The 22,314-nt window shown below is 38.6% G+C and overlaps 1 protein-coding gene across 4 annotated transcripts in view; it reads right to left on the bottom strand.

Annotated features, from left to right (window-relative positions):
• DOCK1 (dedicator of cytokinesis 1) overlaps positions 1–22,314 on the bottom strand; it is a 427,633-nt gene that overhangs the window by 338,019 nt on the left and 67,300 nt on the right. For all 4 annotated transcript variants that reach the window (XM_034436445.3, XM_034436446.3, XM_034436447.3 and 1 more), the window contains exons 3-7: positions 21,220–21,260; positions 15,904–15,959; positions 13,222–13,318; positions 10,971–11,119; positions 7,757–7,892 (exon numbers count right to left, since the gene is read on the bottom strand). In XM_034436445.3, coding sequence (XP_034292336.2) covers positions 7,757–7,892; positions 10,971–11,119; positions 13,222–13,318; positions 15,904–15,959; positions 21,220–21,260 — 479 coding nt within the window. The remainder of the gene's footprint in view (positions 1–7,756; positions 7,893–10,970; positions 11,120–13,221; positions 13,319–15,903; positions 15,960–21,219; positions 21,261–22,314) is intronic.

Raw genomic sequence — 22,314 nt, 5'->3', positions numbered from 1 at the left:
ACAATTTTTCCCTGGGCCGGGGGTGGGGGGATGCTTTCACACACAACCTAGATCCCATGCATGCTAGATAAAGCTTTGCTCTTTCCCACTGCTTGTGCAGCCCAGTTCCCAATAGGCCATGGCCCAGTATCTGTCCATGGCCCAGAGATTGGGGACCCTGATCTAAGACCTAATCAAATTGTGCCTGTTTCAGGTGTTTAGGTTCCATGCATGGAACAAGATGTGGCAGTTTTGCTTTGGGCAGAAATGGTTGATGAGAACAAGAAGAGAAAATGCCAAGATTATAAGTGGCTGAAAGAAGCTAGGACATGGATAAAAGGGGAGGGGGGCTTGGAACACTGAGAACAGAGAGACATCATAAGATATAACATACAGACAAACTGAGGTATTCTGGGCAGTAAATAAGAATGTGAGGGCAAGGAGCGGTGACCTAAAACCATTAGTTTTTGAAAGAAAGAGAAAGAATTACAAAGATTGGAGGCTCCCTTGTTTATACAGAAATGGTTAAGGGGAACAAGAGAACAGTCAAGGACAAAAGCAAATGAGGAAAAGGAGCAGAGGGTGGGGAAGGAGCTTGGGCTATTAGAAGTGGACAGGCCAGTGGGATATGACATACTGGAAGCTGAACAGACTAGAGAGGGGTAACTTAAACAGTAGAGAAGGATATCTATTTACCGAACAATATTTTGTTTTCTTCAAACCAGAAAAAAACAAATCATTATAAGGAAATCTTCAACCTACAATTACAATTGGAACCGGGAATGGGGAAGTCAGGGAAACCACAGGAGATTCCGCTCTGGCACTGAAAATGCTACCTGCAAGCAGGGTTTTCAATGTCAAACCAGAGAGATAGCCTGGTCAGGCCTCTCACACTTGCCTGCAGCAGCCCCGCATACCTTATGTTATCACTGCTTCCAAGTATATAATTACTTAGGAGTGACAGGAATTTGCTGAAATAACTTTGGAAAGGAGCCTAGTCTCCTAGCAAGAATCTGGGGGCGGGAGGGGGGGCTTGCTCTGTTGCAATATTTCCAGGATCAGACTCAATAAAGATAATAGAAGTTAAAGCTTTAAATATATTTCTTTTTAATTATGATAGGCGTTCTATATTCACTGAATATTCAAGGTAGAAGCAGAGAGAATGGTGAGGGTGGCTCCTTATATATACAAGGGGTGGAGCTAGGAATGGGAGTGGTAAGTTATGAATACATTAAAGTCCAAAGAATAAGTTAACCTCTGATGTTCCATATATACATTATTTACACATTGGAGAATAAGGCATTTACATCTGACAAATCCCCCTCTAAATGCCGGTTCGTTACACAACACCAATTACATTCTGATTCAGGACAATATAATACATATAATTTAGAAGTTAAATATTTGTGTTGTTTAGAAGGTAAGGGTTTTGTTAATATGTCAGCTAATTGTTCAGAAGTATCGCAATGTATTGCTTTAATGAATCCGTCTTGAGACAGTTGTCTCACATGCTTAAACTTTATATCAATATGCCTGGACCTTTGTCCAATTGCATCGGATCTGGATATTTCAATGGCCGCTTTATTGTCTTCATGCATAATAAATGGTAAGGTGGGTTTCTTCCAAACATCAGTGATCAGATCATTGAACCATACAAGGTTATTTGCAGCTTTGGACAAACAAACATATTCCGCTTCTGTAGTAGAAGTGGCTACTAGTTCTTGTTTACCAGTATACCAGTAAACTGAACAATCATTCAATAGAAAAACATAACCAGAAGTACTCTTTCTGCATGATGTATCACCAGCCCAATCTGCATCAGCATAACAAGTAATTTTTGGTTCTCTGTCATTATTGGGTTCCAACATTAAACAAAAATCTAATGTACCCTTCAGATATCTTAGAATTCTTTTGACAGCTTCCCAATGATACAAGGTTGGTTTACTAACATATCTTGACAATAGATTGAGAGGTAATGCAATATCTGGCCTAGTCCAATTAGATATATAAAGGAGTGAACCTATAACTGATCTGTAAAATGTGTTGTCTTTAAACTCAGGGGAAGATTCATCAGTGTTTCTAAGAAAATCAGTTTGCATAGGGGTGTCACAGGTTTTAGCATTATTTAAGTTACATTTGTTTAGGAGTTCGATGATTTTATCTTTCTGTGTAAGTTTGAATCCCCTTTTAGTTTTGTTAATTTGCACACCAAGGTATTTATTCACTTTACCCAGAGATTTCAGTGAGAAGTGTTCATTTAACTTATTTACAAAGATTTCCCTGCTCTCTTTATGCTTTCCAATGTATAAAATATCGTCCACGTAAATTAATACAAATTCAATATGATCATTACTCTTTTTTACAAAGAAACAGTTATCAGCAGTGGTGGCGTTGAAATCCATGGTCTTAAGTACTTTTACCAAGCAATCGTACCATCTTTTGCCGGATTGCTTTAATCCGTACAGACTCTTATTTAATAACCAAATTTCGTTCTTATTAGTGTATTGACTGTGTGGTGCTCTTACATATATTTCCTTATCTAATTTTGCATGTAAGTATGCGGTCTGTATGTCATATTGGAATACGTCCAGATTGAGTGCAGATGCTACTACAAGGGCTGTTTTGACACTCTCTGTTCTCACTGTGGGTGAATATGTATCAGTATAGTCTTCTGGATATTTTTGTGCATAGCCTTGTGCAACTAGTCTAGCCTTGTATAAGGTATTGCCTCCTTCTAAGTTCTTAATTTTATAAATCCACCTGGTACCTATAATTGTTTTATCCTTAGGTGCGATCGCAGGTGTGAATACATTTAATCCTTGTAAACTTTCCATCTCTTTTTCCATAGCTAGTTCCCATTTTTCTCTTTCTTCATGTGGAAGTTTCAATACTTCTTCATATGTATTAGGTGTTATTTGTTCTCCATTCATATGCATTATGTAATCTTTGTATTTATTTGGTATTTGGTTTCTATTGTTTCTAATAGTTCTTTCAGGCTTGCTATGGTTATCATGCAAATATCTAGCTTCCTTTTTTGTTAATGTGTCTGTCTTTATTTTATGCTGACTATTAGTCCAAGTTTTGGTTTTGTTTTTACTTTTGTTAATATTTTGATTTTCTGTTGTTCCTTCCTCGCAAGATATCGTATCTTTACATTTATTAGGAAATATTTCATTAAGGTGCAATTTTGACCAATTGGCCTGTTCATGGAACACAGCTGTTCTGGATACTATAAATTTGTTATTACTATCAATAAATCTGTACCCTTTGGTTCCAGTTTCGTATCCCATGAATCTTAATCTCCTGGATACGTTTTCTCCCTTTCTCCTCAATTGTTTAGGTATGTGTACGTCTGCAGTGACTCCAAATATGTGCATGTGTGATAATTTGGGTTTTCTATTGTACATCACCTCATATGGTGTCTTATTCACAATACTGGACCAGGTTCTATTTTGAGTGTAATTCGAATAATGTAATGCCTCTGACCAAAATTGTTTGCCTAAACCAGCATCCTCTAATGTGCACCTAATCATGGTTTGTAGTGTGGAATTTTTCCTCTCTGCAACTCCATTTTGAAATGCAGAAAAAGGATTGGACGTGAAATGTAACATTCCTCTATCCTTTAACCATTGGGAGAATTCTTTAGACATGAACTCACATCCCCTATCTGTCATAATTTGCTTTATTCTGATATTATGTTGTGTTTCTATACGTTTGTAGAATTCCTTAAATTTCTGAAATGTTTCATCCTTGTGCTTTAATGTGTAAACAAAGCCATATCGGCTGTAGTCATCCACTATTGTTAGGAAGTAACGTTTTCTATAGGTAATTGAGGGACTTAATGGACCAACTAAGTCCATATGTACCAAATCAAAAATATTGTTAGTTGATCTGTTAGATTTTTTTGGTCTGGGACTGGTTTTTAGTTTGGTGGACTTACATACTGAGCATTCCAAATAATTTTCACAATTTTTTATTTTGACACCTTCTGCGTGTTCAGTCATTTTTTGTACTACAGGAAAGCTTGCATGTCCTAACTTCCTGTGTAAGATGTGAGCACACTCATCATGAATTGGTTTACCTATTTTTGGTTTCTTTTCCTTGTATGTGTTTTTGTGATCATGAGTTATTCTACACTCATCATTGTCACTGTTACTGACATTTTCATCATCTGCTTCAATATAATCTTCCATATTTGAATCAATGTTATGTAAACATCTTTCTTTAGTTATCAGATAGGGTAGACCTCCTTTTATCATTATAGTACCTACATTTGTTTTGTTCTTTTCTATAGTTGCTTTCCCCTTTGAGAAAACTATATTGATATCAGATTCTCTGCTTAATTTTATGGCACTTAGTATATTGTGAGGTATTTCTGGGATTAATAATACCCCCTCTATTTTCCCTAGACCAGGCAAGGTCACATTTCCTTTGCCTAGTACTTGAACCTTTTCTTGATTAGCTACCTTTATCACAAACTTATCTTCTATAAATGAAGATAATATACTTTTGTTGTTGGTGGTGTGATTTGTTGCACCAGAATCAATAAGCCAATTGTTATTCTCATCCTGCTGTGTTCTGGTGCTGTCTTGTTTATTTAGCCCATTCAGTGACCCAGATTTCCTCTCTTTTGAATTTTCTCTACCCCCTCTACCTTCTTTGTAATTTGGTGGGCTTCTATATTTGTGTCTATCTGTGGAAGATTGTCTGTAATTATATTTGCTCCTATATTCTGGTCTATGTCTCTCTCTTGAGACTTTGGGGCAGTCTCTTCTACTATGTTCCCTGGATCCACAATTGTAGCATCTAAAGGCCTCATTATGTTTATCTTGAAAGACTACTTTCCTAAAAGGTTTGTGGTCTGTTTGGTTACTGGATCGATTTTTTCTTGAATTGTCTTCTGCTATCAATTTGTTAGATAGACTTTCTATGGATAAATATCCCAAATTAATGGTATCTAAGTGTGACATAAAGCTATCCCATGATGGATCAAGTGAATTGATAATAACACTTTTCATTGTTTGATCTGAAATCACTTCCCCCCTCAATTGTAGCTCAGCTCTTATTTTGTTTAGATTTATCAAATGCTCACTTATAGAAACCCCTGGTTTTACTCTAGAGAAAAAGAAATCCTTAGACATTCTTGTGGTTGTAGCTACGCTATCGCTGTGAAATAGATTAAACATGCATTGAATTATTTCTGATACAGTTAGGTTTGGTTTGATGCTATGATACATTGCAGGAGACACGCTAGATATTATTATGAAAAATGCTCTATGATGTAAACAATCTATTTTTAAAGTCCAAGGTCTTCTTGGAGGGCTAGTTATAAAGAATAGTAAATTTTCTTTCATGAAAATAACCTGAAGCTGTTGATACCACTCTTGTAAATTAATGCCATCAATTCTAAGTTTTGGGAAGTCACTGGGTAAGTTACCTACATTATTCTGTCCATTACTTACAACCTGGGGCAGTCCGTGATCTCTCAAGTGCAGGAAATTACAGAACGGCATTGGGATGCTTGCAATGAGTCTGCGCGGTTCTCTGGCCAGTTCAAGTCCTTCTGGGTCGTCTACGTAGTTTCGCACATGCGCGTTGTTCATTTCTTCTTTGGTGGCGTCGTGGAAGGTTCTCTCCCTTTCAGCTCTCTCGATCCGCTCCTCCTCAGATGAGTCGGTCTCTGGCTCGGTTTTTGGGGTTCTGGTGGTGGTGACGGTTCTTTTCTTCTTTTTGTGTGCGTTGGTATTCGATTTTGTCTGTGGTGTAGGGCGAAATCGGCATGGCTCTCTGGGCTCGGGCGTCGTCGCTTTCGAAGTCAGGATGGGAGCGTGCAGGTCTTGAGTCGCCGGTTTGATTTCTTGCTTCTTCGTAGATGTCTTGGTAATTTTCAGTCTTGGCCCAAAAGCAGCAAAAAGCGTTTTCATTGCTGATTTTACTTGAGATTTTGTTAAATCGTCTTCACTTTCTGATTTTGGATCATCTGAAGAGTTTGAGACTTCTTTCTCACTTTCTTCGTCTGATAGTGTTTTTCGCGCCAGAAATTTTGAACTGAGCGTTTTGATTGGCTCTGCTCCATTCTCTTTTGAAGTTCGTTGAAACCAAGATGGCTGCCATTCAAAATTTCGCGCGGGATCACATCTTTTCTTTTTAACAACTATTTTCTCAGTAGTCATCTCACTTACGATTTTTTGATCTTTGGGTTTTTCTTTAATGACGTTTTTCTCTCTCGCTGCTCCGCTGTTCTTCAGCATCTCCTGGAGGTCCGCGATGAGACTTTCATCATTCTTTTGGCTTTTTAGTATCTTTAATATCTCTGACCTGAGTTCGTTATTTTCTATTTCGATTTCTTTCTGGTCATTATTTTCACTCATTAGTTCTTCTTCTTCAGTGGTGTATTCTTCGGATTCTCTCGAAATCGCATTGGTGGATTCGTTGATCATCTCTTGATCAGTTTCTATTTCTTTGCTGTAGGCCCTGGTGTTGGGCCTATCTTTCTTGGACATTTTTAATTACTTATTGAGTCAATTAACCATCCTCTGCTACCAGCTTGTTGCAATATTTCCAGGATCAGACTCAATAAAGATAATAGAAGTTAAAGCTTTAAATATATTTCTTTTTAATTATGATAGGCGTTCTATATTCACTGAATATTCAAGGTAGAAGCAGAGAGAATGGTGAGGGTGGCTCCTTATATATACAAGGGGTGGAGCTAGGAATGGGAGTGGTAAGTTATGAATACATTAAAGTCCAAAGAATAAGTTAACCTCTGATGTTCCATATATACATTATTTACACATTGGAGAATAAGGCATTTACATCTGACATGCTCTTTCCAAAAGTCCGGCCACTGCTGTTGCACGATGCCAACTTCTCTCCTCATCAGGAACAGCATGTGTATCTTTGGTAGGAAAGGCACATCAGAGCAGGAGGTAGCCAGAGAGGAACAGAACAACAAAGCACACTCCCTCCTCCTTCCTTTTCCTCTCCTGTTTTTTCTCTTTGTCCTCCTAATGGCCTCCGTCCGTTCTACCTACTATTCCTCCAACCCCACTTTTTTCTGCTCTTCTTATGATCAAGCAGATTGGCTTTGGCTTGGCTTCTTGAGGGTTGAAACCATCAAGCATATTCCTTAAAGCGGAGGATGTGCTTCCTCTCTCGGAATCTGATTGATGGATCTGATTCCTCTCTAGGACTCTGCACAGGAGTGGGAAGAAGAGTATTTGTGTGTGTGTAAAAGAGGGAGAAGGAGCGCGTTTGAGAGTGAGCAAGAAGAGGCTCCTTTGTAAACTTATTACTGCAAATTCCTATTGCTCCTAAACAGAACAGAGAGTAGTAGCTCAATCAGAAAGCATTTGCTTTCCAGGAAAGCCAACAACGAAGATTGTAAATGGTGATCTCATGATTGTGGGGCATTTGGCAACTAGTCATAAGTGCAAATGGGTTGCCAAGTGTCCAGATTTCAATCACAGGACAGTGTGTGCATGAGATGTTTTGCATCTTTCCAAAGCCATCACAAGATTGAACAATTGTTAAACAAACTATGGTAAATTGAGAACTACCTGTAATTTCCAGTTCTGCCAAACAATGGCTGACTCACAACAGTTTTCCGAAACCTCCAGAACACAATTGCTTGACTTGAGTTCAAAACAAAACAGTTTCTTTTAGTATGTATGTATGTATGTGAACACATGTGCACGCACATACATGTGCATATTCATAGTTTACAGTCACTTATATTGTCATAATATCAGTTGAGAGAAATAATTTTGTATCTCACTTTTTCTTCCAGCAGTCTTTCTTCTACTTGTTTGGAAGTTGTTTCATGAGCTCTGAATAGGCTAATTGTGCTGGTTTGATCTGGATCTAATATGTTACCATCTTCATCCCTTACCACTAGATCCAAATCAAGAATTCTGTATGGAACAGAAAAAAACCCAAAACAATACCATGATTAACATAAAATCTGCTCAAAAACTCTGCTATCAAGTCCCTCTGCCTGCAATCCAAATAGTTATAAAATATAATATTCAATTTGGAATAGGGGAAAGAGTGATCAAAAGTCCTTTTTAGTACTCTTCTATCAGACAAAATAAAACAATACATTTTGAAACTCAGGCTTTTGGTAGAATATACATAAACTACCCAAAACAATACAGGCATTCCTTGATGTATGACCACAAATGAGCCCAAAATTTCTGTTGTGGTGAGACATTTGTTAAGTGAAATTTGACCCATTTTAAACCTTTTTTGTCACAGTTGTTAAGCAAATCACTGCAATTGTTAAGTTAGTGACATGATTGTTAAGTGAATCGGGTTCCCCATTGATTTTGCTTGTCAGAAGGGTACAAAGGGGATCACACGACCCCAAAACACTGCAACAGTCATAAATATGAATCAGTTGTCAAGCGTCTGAATTTTGATCACCTGACCATGGGGATGCTGCAGTGGTCATAAGTATGAAAAATGGTCATAAGTTATTTTTTTTTCAGTGCCATTCTAACTGTGAACACTCATTAAATGAACTGTTGTAAGTCGAAGACTACCTGTATTTTACAAAATTGCCTCACAGTATTTCTGAAAAAGAACGAGAGGGAAAGGCTGGTCTGTATTTTTCACATAGCATTTACTAAAGACATTATAAATTTTTTATGTCTAGAAATAGCCAAACTGAAATTCTCATATTGGATTCATTATGGGAAAGCATTAATGCATATTTGCACTAAACAAGAATGGTAGTATTTTATCTACGTAATATGCACAGAAATTCAAACTCAGTTGTCTCAATTCTAAAGGATACATAGCAATCATTTAATTATTCCATCAAAACAATAATGAAAAAAAGATGCATGTAATGTTTTAACATTTAGCACCTGGAAGTTGAATAGCTAGTTCCTTATCCAGATGGCTAAATAATATAGCCAACAAATAATGCTGACAACTTCTGGTAAATTGTATGAAAAAGAAAAGATTGAATCTTGACTGTAAATGTTCTACAACATAATGGTGTTAGCAGAATTTTTTATAACCATTTATGGAATGGAAAACAGAAAAGCAACAATTTCCATGATCTCCAGAAAGCCAAATAAATAAATAAACAAACACAAACAAAGCAGCTTCTGATACTCTCCACCACTTTTCATGTGATCATTATAAAGCAAAATGTTTAAAATACTTAAATTCTCCTTCCATTTATTTGCCTTAAGGTAAGTCTTTCTCCATTATTTTTTCCCCTCACAATAAAAACTTTTCCGAGCCTCACAGAAAACACAAAGACCTCTAAAAGCATGTAAAAATGTAGTTCATGCAAGGTATTGACTAGGCCTGCTGAATCTTAATGTTGCCTTGGATAAATTCAAACTGTCATCTCAAATGTATCTCAAAATCTCACTTATTTGAGTGCAACTATGGAAAATCTAGGGGTAAAGAAAGGAAAGAGGCTGCTTTTGAAGGAAACATGTTCAATGACCATTCTCATTTCACTAGAAACTTCCACAGGCCAACACATTCTGAATACCACTGCTATTTCCAAAGTTTCCAAATTTGGCTATGTGAAACAATTTACTTTTCTCCTAAGCAGCCAGAAGAATAGCTTATATCCGTGATGGCGAACCTATGGCACGTATGCCACAGGTGGCACGCGTAGCCATATCGGTGGGCATGCAAGCTCAGTTCCAGTGCGCGCCAGCTGATTTTCAGGCCTTCTGGGCCCACCAGAAGTAGTGAAACAGGCTGTTTCCTGCCTTCGGAGGGCTCGGGGGTGGGGAAGGCCCGTTTTTCTCTCTCCCCAGGCTCCAGAGCCTTTCTAAGAGTCTGGGGAGGGCAAAAACGGCCTTCTCCACCCCCCCGGAGGCTGGAAACGGCTCATTTGCAAACTTCTGGTGAGACCAGAAGGCCCATTTTTTGCTATCCCCAGACTCCAGAGCCTTTCTAGGAGTCTAGGGAGGGCGAAAACGGCCTTCTCTACCTCCCCGGAGGCCCTCCGGCCCATTTGCCAACTTCTGGTTCTACTAGAAGGCCTCCAGGGCGGGGTGCGGAAGGCCGTTTTCACCCTCCCCAACTCCTAGAAAGGCTCTGGAGCCTAGGGAGAGAGAAAAACGGACCTACCTGGCCATCGCGTGCCAGAAGCGTGGGAGGATCGCGCACGCATAGAATTATGGGTGTGGGGACGTGCACCCGCAAACCCCCCCCCTGCTCCTGGCACGCAATGGCAAAAAGGTTAGCCATCACTGGAATATATTATACTGGTCATTGATTTGTGTGTGTGTGTGTATGTGTACATTCTGTATCCATACAATCTGCATACATTCTGTACATATGTATACAGTTACATGTTGAGAAAGTTTCTCTTCTGATTGTGACATACTGTTTAGCATAGCTGGATGTGCCAGTTATTTATAGATGTTCGAAGAAATGACTGCCAAGCAGGTGATTAAGTTTATTGTAGAATTTGTATTATGATTTTTTAACTTGACATGGGTCATCCTGAAAGTGGTTAAAATCTTTTTTGCAAATTGGTCAGTTAAAGTTAATAGATTTTATTACTTTTCAAGCATTTATGAAATCTATTTAGAGTTATCTTATCTAAATGCCAATTATAGTTTATTACTGAAGCTGGAGATCTTAACTAATTAATTGGTTACATGCATATTATCTTAGCACATATTACTTAAATCAAAAATCATTGCATAGTTGTAGTTTTGAACTGACCACAATTTTGGATACCCAAGTAACAAATAAAAATTATTTACGTATTATTTTTGCTGAGTTCTGAACAAAAATACATTTGGAAAATTATATCTTAAAACACTTTCTCTAATCAATCAAAAAAGAGGATACTATGAGTCTGTAAATAATATTTATATTGCCGTATAAATGTTTTTAATGGACATATAATATATGGTACATAAACAGAAGCCTGGAAGATCATCAAAACAAAAAACAAAAATAAAAATAAGGAAATATATGCATGTTTCAAGCTAGTCATCACCAACCTGTTTCCATAATCAATCTTTGCTGTGACTTTCTTCTTTAGCTCTTTGAGCTCATCTTGGGGAAGTGTTCCAGACAGTATTTGTGATCGCCATTCAATAAGATCATATATCATATGTCTTACATTATGAAACATTTCTCTGTTGTCTTGCTGTGTAATAAGAATAACATGTTAGTTCTCTCCTTGATTGTATGTCTTTCTTTATGTAGAAATATACACTTATAAACAATATAAGTAAAAGGTAAGTATGGAAGCAAGTCATCACTTCTTATCCCAAACCATTGGTATTTCCTCAGATGGGGAAGTATTACATGTGAAATCAACCACAAGTAACTCATCTGTGATTCAAGAATCAGTAGTCTAGTAAAAATTAAAACTATTCATTTGCTAGAAAACTATAAATGAACATTTTGAATTAAATCTTCAGAAGAAGATAGATTTAGGTTCAAGTACTGCATTCTATCACGAGAAGGAATTTTAAGTGGGCTACTTAAAAAGCTGTGACTTTTTTATTCTACATTCCTCATTTATATTTATAACCTTTTAACTTGTTTTTCTTCTGCAAGGGATGACATCTTAGCAAGATATTTGACATACAGGTTTGCAATAATCTTCATAAAACTAGAAAGGACAAAATTATTATCTTAGTCATGATCAAAAGATCCTCAGCTGGACCAGCTAATTTGAAGGTCAAGAATTAACTGGGCTGGCTTGAGTTAAATTTTAAATTGATTTTAAATTGGGTTGTTTTAATTTACGGCCAAAATATTTAATTATTTTAATACTGTTTTTTAAATTTTGTATGCTCTGTTTTTTACTTTGGCTGTTCACCGCCCTGAGTCCTATTTGGAGAAGGGCGGTATAGAAATGGAAACAAATAATAAATAAATAAATAAATAACTGCATTAAAATGAAAATCAGCAGTATGGATTTAAATAGCATATAAAATATAGTTCTCTGACAGTGGTTTAATATTTGGTCCAAAGGGACCAGTTCTTACCGCGGACATCCATCCCTCACAATAGAATCAGACAGAACAAGCGCTCACTGACAGTTGGAATTCTGTTACAATTAGCTGGGCTGCCTGATGTAAGACCTAATATTCGTTGACTGTCAGTTTAAGCAAATCTAGGTTATATAATTAATTATTAATAGTGGAATGCCTTCCAAGTCATATATAGATGATACACATCACAGCATAAAACTAAGCAACAGTAAGAAAAGAAGAAAGCAAGTTAACTGATTCATTCTCTTCACCTTAACTGGAAAGGGAAAAGAATGTTTGGTAAAAAAATATTTTTATGCAAGATCCAGCAATAAAATTACACATACAAGGTGTGATATATATGGAAATCCAGAAATAAAGACTGCCTTGGCTATATCTGGATGGCTTTATCCTCTGGGTATTTTTGACATTAACACAAGTTACAGAATTAAATTCACAAATTAACTTCAGGTCTTTTTAATCTACTATAATCCCCTCTCTATTTCTCTATATTCTGTATTGATCAGAATGCCCTAAAAATATTGTGTCCTGTTCCAAACACTATATATATATATATATATATATATATACACACATACATACATACATACATACATACATACATACATACATAGGCATGTCCAGAAGAGACCAACCAAAATAATAAAGTTTGGCAGGGAAAAAAAAAGGAATGACTAAAAGCTTTGAATATGCTTAGCATGGGAAAAAAAGGCTATGGGGACTCATAATAGCTATATTCAAGTATTTGTAAATATGTCACGTAAAAGACAAGGCTAAATTGTTCAGTGTTGTTCCAGAAGATGAAACAAAGAATTTGAATTCCATGGAAGTAGATTTCAATTGGACATAATGAAAAGAAATGTTAATGGTAAGAGTAGTTCAATAATGAACCAGGATGACACAGAAGATGGTGGCTTCTTCTATTCTGTCCACTAGTTCCATTCTTCAAAGCAAATTAAACTTATCTAAAGACAATCCACAGATCTTTTTACCTATTACAACTGTAGGACAGTAGTCAGATTTGAGTAGTTGTGATTTACAGGCCTGCAGTACGGATTGTCTTTTTAATAGGGAATAAAAGAGTTTCTACTTGGGAAAGTTAATATGCAAAGCATATTCCTTTTCTTTAGCAATTATTTCAAATCACTGGCATGTACTTAATTGGTTTCTTTAGCTTGGCTGGTTTATAGATTATGCTCCTTGGTTATCCTACAAAGAGCATTCTAAATAAACCTACAATACTTACAATATAAAGCTGTCGCCATATTGTGGACCATTCCCGTAGCGTAGAGGTAACCTCCTGAATAAGTGGTAGTTCACTTGGTATAACAGTTTCATGTTGTCTAAGAATATGGGAATACCAAGAAGTGGGGGATGGGGGGTGGGGGACAGAAAACATAAGACAATGTATTAATTATCAATATATTAAATGTATTTAAAATATTATCATGTATAGTATTCTAGATTATTTTTACTTAACAATTCATAAACATGGCTTGCAAAAATATGATTCTAATGTTTAAAATATTAATAAGTAAGAGATATTATTTGGTATTATTTATTATAATATAAATATTAAAACTGTATGAAATAGGACTTTTTGTCTTAAAACATTAGCATTCCAGTAAGCTAAATCCCCAAAGAATAAAGTTTTCTATATTTTTTTGAATTGTATATGGAATAAAAATCTCAAAATTGTTGTCCCATAGGGAGAACTGAAGGAGAATTGAAACAAACTTTTTGGTCCCTCATTTTTCTCCAAAACCACTCAATTAGCTTGGTCGTATTCTACTCTGCGAATTCTGTATGACTTAACCTACAGAAAAACTATCTCATGTTGTGGCTAATTTTTTTTTAAAAGGCAACTTAAAAAATACTGACAAAAATAATGAAAATATAATTCCAAGTGCATTCTTTCTACTCTTCTTATACAAACCACCACTGAATTCCAATAAAGAAGGATATCTTGTGGATTCACTTCTTCACAGCCTACGAACAACAACAACACAAACATTCTCTTCCTACTGCATAAGTACAATGTACACTTTTTAATTTGGCAGCATTTAACAAATTAAAGTAACACAGTCTGTCTATTTAACACCTTACAATCTGTAAAACCACAAGACAATCAGACAGGTGAAGCCACTTTTTATCACTTTTCATGCTTAGGATCATTTGTCCAGTATTGTCTCTAATTGCAAGCAAGACACTGATTAACTGGCCCAGACTTATCAACAAATGGAACCCAAAATCAACGTATCTCCTTCTGAGCAAATGCTTAAATAATTGCTGCGATTGCTGTCATTCCCTTCTCCTTTCAATTAGTCTTATCCAACAGTAGCAGGTAGGAACTAAATAAAGAACTATAGTGGCCAACTAACAATGTGTGTATATATTAAAAATGGGGGGAAAAGTCAATCACAACTTAAGAAACAAAGAACAAAACAGAATGTGAAAGTTGAGTTAAAAATGGTGTAGTCCCAAAATTAAAGCAGTGGGTTTTATTTCAAGGTAAGAAGAAAATTCTTTGAATACCAACATTTTGAACTCAATACCTACTCCACTCCAGGCATTTCAATTGTGCATATTCCTTCTAAGCATCTTTAGCATTGTAAAGGACTTGGCTCAGTCCCAAATGCTGAACAAAATCCTTTGTAGTTTTAAAGATAAAGGAACTTATTTTGCAAGATTCTATCATTTCACCTCTGCAAATTTTCACTCAAATAATGCACCATTAGAGCTCTATATAATTACTATATTACACATATATGAGAAATATAACATTAATTAAAAAGTTTTGCAATCAATCAAGAAAGCACTATTATACAGTAATCAAATGATTTGCATTTTCATAATTTGGATATATAAAGACTATAAAAATAAATCAGACTAGCTCTTTTATCAAACCATCTTCCTAACTTTTTTAATATATACACACATTGTTAGTTGGCCACTATAGTTCTTTATCAAATGTCATTTAACTATAAATGAATTTTGTTATGAATTTAATAAAAATAAATAAAATATCATCTGAACATGAAAGATAGTGCTTCGTTACAGAAAAATAACATGTGGGAAAGACACGGTTTTATAAGTGATCATTGCTATTTGAGGGTAGATGTTTGATGTCTGACTTTGACATGACCAGACTCTGAAATTGTGTATCCTGTGGAACAGCAGCCTGCCTCAGAGAGCTCTTGGAGCCGATTTGACCACAGAGCCCGTGGAGCAACTGGAATTAGTAGAAGATGAAGGGTTTGATCCAAGGCCTTCTCTCAATTCTACAGCAGGTAGTGCTAAGGGAAGGACAGGACAAGGGAGGTCTGTGCAACTCTGCTCTGTGAGGCAAGGGTGTTCCCACTGGTGACTGTTTGCACCTGCTGGGATTCAATTTTAGGGTAATCACTAGCAAGCGATCCTTCACTGGGAACAGCCACTCTATTTATTTGAACCTTGGTCTGTTATGTCCTGAATTCTTCCCTCTGGAAACTCCAGGCTTATAGCTAGAATTATTAAATAAGATTAAGATTCTCCAAAAATTACCAATCAGTAGATCCATTACTATCAAATAATTATATCTCAATACTGCCCCATGTAAATAGATAAACTAAAGACCAATCTCATAAACATTGGCATGTATTGTACATAGGTTTTCAGGGAATATCAACTAGGGAAATTAAACTTTCACACTGATGGTTTACTTAACTAAAGTATCTTAATATTTTATAACAAAACATAGGGGAAAAATGCAAATCAAGCTTTTGATGTCTCTCATTATTCCTCTTGTCATTTGGGTTACCACAATATTCATAATTAGAAAATAAATTTCAGACTTCATTTTTTCTGCACACTAATATTTACATTCAAAATGTATTAAAAATCATACAATTGATATTTTCATCTATTATTTTTAAGCCCCCAAACTTACCCTTTTCCTTCAACTATTGCTTCTTTAAGTTGTATATAGGAAGAAGGAAAGATGCCCTTTTAAATAAGAAAAATAAATTTATTATTATTTATTTACAATATGCCTAGTAGAGTTTTTAATTATAATCTTTTTCTAGTGATCCATTTTAGAATATAAATACCACCAGAACAATTGGCCCAAATGATAAGAAATATAATCTGAAATATCAGGAGAATCTCAAATAAAACCATTCCATTCTAAGTGTTGGTCTTTGTTGATCCATTATACTATCTTTCTAATTTTTGGATGGTCTATGAAAAGTGTTCAATAAGATTTTATTTTTAAAAAAAACAACAACCTTACTGACCCTTTGGTCATAATTGTAAAGAATGTTTCATTGATAATAGCCAATTTCAGAAGCTAGTAATAGTTTAGCTCCAAAAAATTTGCAGTAGTCTTAAACAGTGAGCCCAAACAAACCTTGTATTCTACCCCATCAACTTTCCTTCTGCTATGTATGTGGGAAAACAGTTTGGAATTTTTAATTCCACTTTAGATTACCTACTGTTGAACTGATGCATTGTAGCACTGAATAAAAACTTATATCACATTGACAAGCCTTCATTCTATAAACTCTTCCTCCTTAGCTTTATAAACTGTAAGTTATCTTCTAATATATTTTAATAATTATCTAATTTAAGAAGGAAGCACTTTCAATTAAACATGTTCATTTACATTGAAACCCAGAACTTCAAATTATTTTTAAAGCAAAACGTAGGTACAAATAAAGGCTAGTACTCAATCTTATTTGTTTTGAAGAGAGATGTAAAACGGGCTCCTTCTCGTTGAGTGGAGATAGCATCCAGGAATGGGTTGTCCTCGTCTGCTAGCCAATAGGATTGAGTCTATCAAAGTTGTGAGGACACGCCTACCCCAACGGTCCCCAGCTTTTGGAAAAGTCAGAGAGACAGATCTGACGTGCTACGGTCAGAAGTTCTTCCCCCGAGAGACTGAGGCCAGCCCGGCATCAGGGTGGGGCTGGATGCTATCTCCACTCAACGAGAAGGAGCGTATCAGGTAAGACCAATGCTCCTTCTTCCTTGCAGTGGCGATAGCATCCAGGAATGGGACATACCAAAGCGGTCTTGTCCTTACGGGTGGGCCGCAGCTTCATCCGAGGTCCCCTCATCTGCATGTACCCTCTGTAGAACCCGCCTACCAAAGGCTGCCTCAGCCGAGGCATAGCTATCCAGCCACATTATCGGTCAGTATTAAGACATGCCTGCCTGACTCTATAGTCTGGAACTGCCAATGGGCCAGATGGACTGCCCTGAGTTCCAACCAGTTTATGTTGTGGCTCAGGTCAGCTTATGACCATCTTCCTTGGGCCATTCTATCCTGGAGATGCACACCCCAGCCAAGGCATCTATTGTAACCGTCAGATGCTCTGGCTCTTTAAAGAAACATCCCTTAGTGATTGCTGGGGAATCCCACCATTCCAGGAGCACATCTGGTGGTAACCTAACTTTAGATGAGGAATTGCTCCTGCCTGCCCGCTGGTGAGAGAGGAGGAACCATTGGAGAGACCTGGCATGCAGACGTGCCCAAAGCACGATCGAAATGCAGGACACCATCTTATCCAAAAGCTGTGAAAGTGTGGCTAGGGGCACCGTATGGTCCCTCCGGATCTGGCCCACCCAGTCCTTAATGTTCATCTGTCACTCCCAAGAGAGGTGCATCTTGCATGCCAAGGTGTTGATCTCCGCTCCTAAATGCAGCAACTGGTTAGTCGGTGCTAAATGGATCTTGGCAGTGTTAATAGAAAACCCGTGGTTCTGAAGCACCTGGATGGTGATTCTGAGATCCTCCCGTGCCCGGGGTTCAAAGGCCGACTGGATCAGAATATCATCCAGGTAGCACTGGTCCTGTACAGGAAGAGCCTGTAGGTGCACGGCCAGGGCCGCAGGTAAGTTAGTGAACGCCCTAGGTGCTGAAGAGAGGCCAAATGGCAGTGCCGTATACTGATAATGACGGCCCACATTAAAAAATCTTAGGTATTGCCTATGGCTTGGAAAAATCGGGACATGGAGAAAAGCCCCTATGAGATCAATAGAGGTAAGGAAGTTGCCCTATCTGATGCCATCCAAGATGGAGTGAAGCGAATGCATTTTGAACTGCTTGTAGATGACAAGATGGATCAGCCTTTTCAGGTCTAGAATTGCCCTGTATCCCCCCAAGGGTTTCAAATTTACAAAGAGGGTGGAATAGAACCCATCTCCTATTGGTCCCCAGGAACCGGCTGTATCACTTGGATCTCCAACAGATGTTGCATAGCAGTTTCCATGAGACCCCGTTTGACCCTGTTCCCTAAAATGGGGCAGGGAATAAAAAACCTCTGGGGTGTGGAGAGGAATTCCAAGGAAAGGCCCAACCGGACCGTCTCCCAAACCCATGCATCCATAGTAGTGCTCTCCCATTGTCTGGCAAACAAGGCCAGGTGTCCCCCAATAGGAGAGTCGGGAATGGAATTGTGTCTGATGCCTGAAAGAACGGCTTCCTCCCCCTCAAAAAGGCCATTTAGGGGGGAACTGCTTATACCTTCCTGCCCTGTCCTGCACAAAGGGGCGCAGTGGTCTTTGTGGCCCAAACCCGCTATCTGGCCCTCTAAAGAACTGGTGGCGGAAATAAGGCTATGGGTGGAAATCTGTCTGCTGGGAAGGGGAAGGGAGGACCTTATGTTTGTCCCTCAATTCAACGAGTATCGGACCCAAGGCATCTCCGAACAACTGATCCCCGGAGAATGGGGCGGAGGTTAGTCTCCACTTATGTTTGGCATCTGCCTGCCACTGGTGGAGCCACAGGAGTTGTCTGAAAGTCACCATAGAGGCAATGACCTTGGACGCGAACCGTGCCACCTTGAGCATGGCGTCCGCGGAGAATTCCATGGCAGCTGACAATTTGTTCAGGTCCTGATGAGACCATACATCAGTCGCAGGAATTCTGTCCTGCAGTTGCCTCAGCCAAATTAATGATGCCATATTAAAGAAGGACAACGCAGTGGAGGCTTTCACAGCCCAAGCAGCGGATTGGTGGGCCTTCCTCAGGGACTACTCTGGCCATCTATCCTCTGGCCAGAGGCTATCCTCTGGTGAATCAGCCATTATGGATGGCACAGCCAACGCTGCCACCGGGGCATCCATTGTAGGCACCTACAGTACCTTGGACAATTCTGGGCCCATATTGTAGAACCGCTTGTACAGGGTGCTGGGATTTCCTCCCCCCCAGGAGAGGCCACTGCCTCTGCACCACACCTAAAATTAATCTGGGGGAAGGAACCACCTCCATCTCTTCTATCAGTTCCGAAAAAAGCAAGCCCACAACTTCCGAAGTGCTTGGTAGTAGCTCCTGAGCCAGCAAGTGGCCAGCTAGGTGAGCCTGTTTCTGGCCTTGTACAGTAAGGATTTGAACAAGGCTGGCCTGAAAAGGCCAGCAAAGGTGGGCTGGTCAGGTGTTAAGCCCTCATCTTCTAACAGGTCTAACTCCCTGGGCATCTCCTCCTAAGAAGATTGATTGGAGGAAGCAGGGGAGTATGGCTCCTGTAATGGTAAAAAATCCTCTGAAGCTTGGGGCCCTAGAGCAGTGGTTCTCAACCTTCCTAATGTTGTGACCCTTTAATACAGTTCCTCATGTTGTGGTGACCCCCAACCATAAAATTATTCCTAAGACCATTGAAAATATGTTTTTTCTGATGGTCTTAGGCGACCCCTGTGAAAGGGTCGTTCGACCCCCAAAGGGGTCCCAACCCACAGGTTGAGAACCACTGCCCTAGAGGGAAATACAGAGGCAAGGAATTTTCAGATCTAATTGAAGCAACTCTCTGGCTTTGCTGCAAGCCGGTTGCTATTCCTTGCTTTATAGCCTCTGATATCAAGGCTTCTATGCTAGAAGGAAATTGCAGTGGCTGAGGTTCCCCTGAGCAGATCCCCACTGAAATCGGGGTAAAGCTTGCCTCAATAGATGAACCCCTTTGCCCTGAAGGCTGTTGCCAGGCAGATAAGGCAGAGAAAGGGTCTGGACATGAGCCAATCTATGATTCACTGTTGCTCGGCAAAATGAGATCAGCCTGTAAATGCTGCTCTCCAGCGCCATCTGGGGATAGAGCCTGTGGAGGCCGATTGTCACAGGCCTCAGGCTGTCCCAATGGTTGCCCTGCATTTTGGCGGGAAACAGCCTGACTGGGGGCTTGAGGCTCTTTTCTGCTATCAGAAGCCTTTAAAGCCTTGGCTACCTCTCTCTCTATGGATTTCTGGTGCCTGGTAGCCTCTCGCTCCACTGCCTTGGAGGTGGAAGCCAAGGTCCTGGAGCTCTTGCTTTGCTGATGCCTTCTGGCTTGCAGGCCTCGATCCGGAGGCCCCAGAAGCGGACTTGCCCTTCCTAGCCCTGTCCAGGCTTCTCCCTGTCAAAGCGGCTTCTCCGCTTAAAGTGGCAGCCATGGCTTCCATTTTAAATCTTCTGCCGCACAGACATGCTACAAGGGTTCCGCTGCAAAGAAAACGGGGACAGGCAACAGCGGAGAGTATGCCCAGCAACCAGGCAAGGACTCTATCCTCGGGGCTCATTCCGGGAGGGGGCGGCTGTCAAACGACAGTCCAAGGTTTACCAGTCTGCTGGCCACCCTCTGTAAGCGGTGGAGAGCCGAAACTCTCACTGCTGCAAAGCGCTGGAGCGACTGCCCCGGCTGATTCTGCGAACAATGCTCAACTGGCCGCCTTGTCAGGATCACCTCCTGGTGACTTGACTGCTGCAGAGCAGCCCTCAGCGGGCTCAAGCTGAAAGCTCTTCACGCTGGAATCAATTGGTGGTATAGCTATCAAAGTCAAAGGAATTGACCCATTGGAAGTATATCTGTCAAAGAAGTGGAATGGTATCCAGGAATAGGTTGCACTAGTAAAAAGCACGTCTGTCTTTAGCTAGGACTGAGTCAAAAGCTGGGGACTGTTGGGGTAGGCGTGTCCTCACAGCTTTGACAGACTCAGTCCTATTGGCTAGCAGATGAGGACAGACAACCCATTTCTGGATGCTATCTCCACTGCAAGAGAGAATATAATGGATCTATCTACTACTTTTCAAGAAGTAAAGACAACAAAAATGTTATTTATTTGTTTGGAAAAAAAAGTAATGTTAAAATAGCATTAGCCGATTAAAAGTTTTATTTCATCAACATTTCTGCTTTAATCTAAAAAGTTTCAGACTATAATAAAACACTTTGGAGGTTACTATAAATGCCTATGCTTTTTTAAAAAAGTGATGTCATTAATACAGAAACAAAATACTTACTTTTTTTGATTTTTTCCTCAAAGTATAACCTCTGTACCAACCTAAAAAATAAAATGTCTTAATAAGTTTTATAACTAATTGGGAAATAAAAATGCCCATATATATTATCCTTCATAATTGTGTCGTATCTTTGTAATATAAGAGCATTTTATTAATAGTTACTAATTTCCTGGTTTCTGGTTCCTTACTGAAAAAATATAGATTGACAAGTATCTGAGAAAATTCCTTTATTATAAGTTAAATTATTCAACATAATTTTATTCAATATAAACATAGAAAAATTAAACTTCACCTCTCCAAGGACAATAATCCCCATTGTCCAGCATTTGTCTACAACCTAGTAGAAAACTAAAGATGGCAGTATATATTAATATATCTTGTGACACGTCCCTAAAACTTAAAACACCATATAATTTCAAGGTTCCTCATAAATTCAGGTAAGAAACATTAAGCCAAGCAAATCCAACCCACAGCCCATGGGCCATATACAGCCCTGGGCAGCTAGTAATCAGCCTCACAAGATCATAATTTTTTAACATTATTATATGATTTGTATAAACTAACTATATTATTTATTTTATATGCAGCTCAGCACAATTCCTCTTCACTCCATGTGGCCCAGGCAAGCCAAAAGATTAGACACCCTTGCATTAAGCCTTATATCCCTTGAAGAAATATAACATTCTCACTATATCTTAGACTGCAATTTCCACAGCAATTTTCCCCAATCTAGATTCCTTCATATAGTGAAGGCTATACATCCTTTTAATTTCAAAAGGAAGAAATCCAGATTAGAATGATTGTACTACTTTTTTTTTTTTTTACATAAATGCATTCTCAATCAGAAAAAAGAACTGGATCACTGTGATCATTCAGATTATTATTTGGTTTGTTTTTACACTGCTTCAGCAAACTTCCACACCTTGAACATCAACATCTATAGAAAAAGTCTACTTATTTCTCATTAGGTAGACAGTTCCATTTCCATTAAAGCAAAGCATAAAATAATTGGAACTACTCCATTCTCCTGTTTGTTTATATCAGTGGTCCCCAATCTCCGGCTGCAGACTGGCAGTGGGGGTAGACTGGCAGTGG

The sequence above is a fragment of the Pantherophis guttatus genome, chromosome 6 (assembly GCF_059756535.1).
Source record: "Pantherophis guttatus breed Tessera chromosome 6, ASM5975653v1, whole genome shotgun sequence".
Classification (NCBI taxonomy): Eukaryota; Metazoa; Chordata; class Lepidosauria; order Squamata; family Colubridae; genus Pantherophis; species Pantherophis guttatus.
Note: the sequence above shows the minus strand (reverse complement) of the source record. Positions and strands in the feature narration are given on the sequence as shown.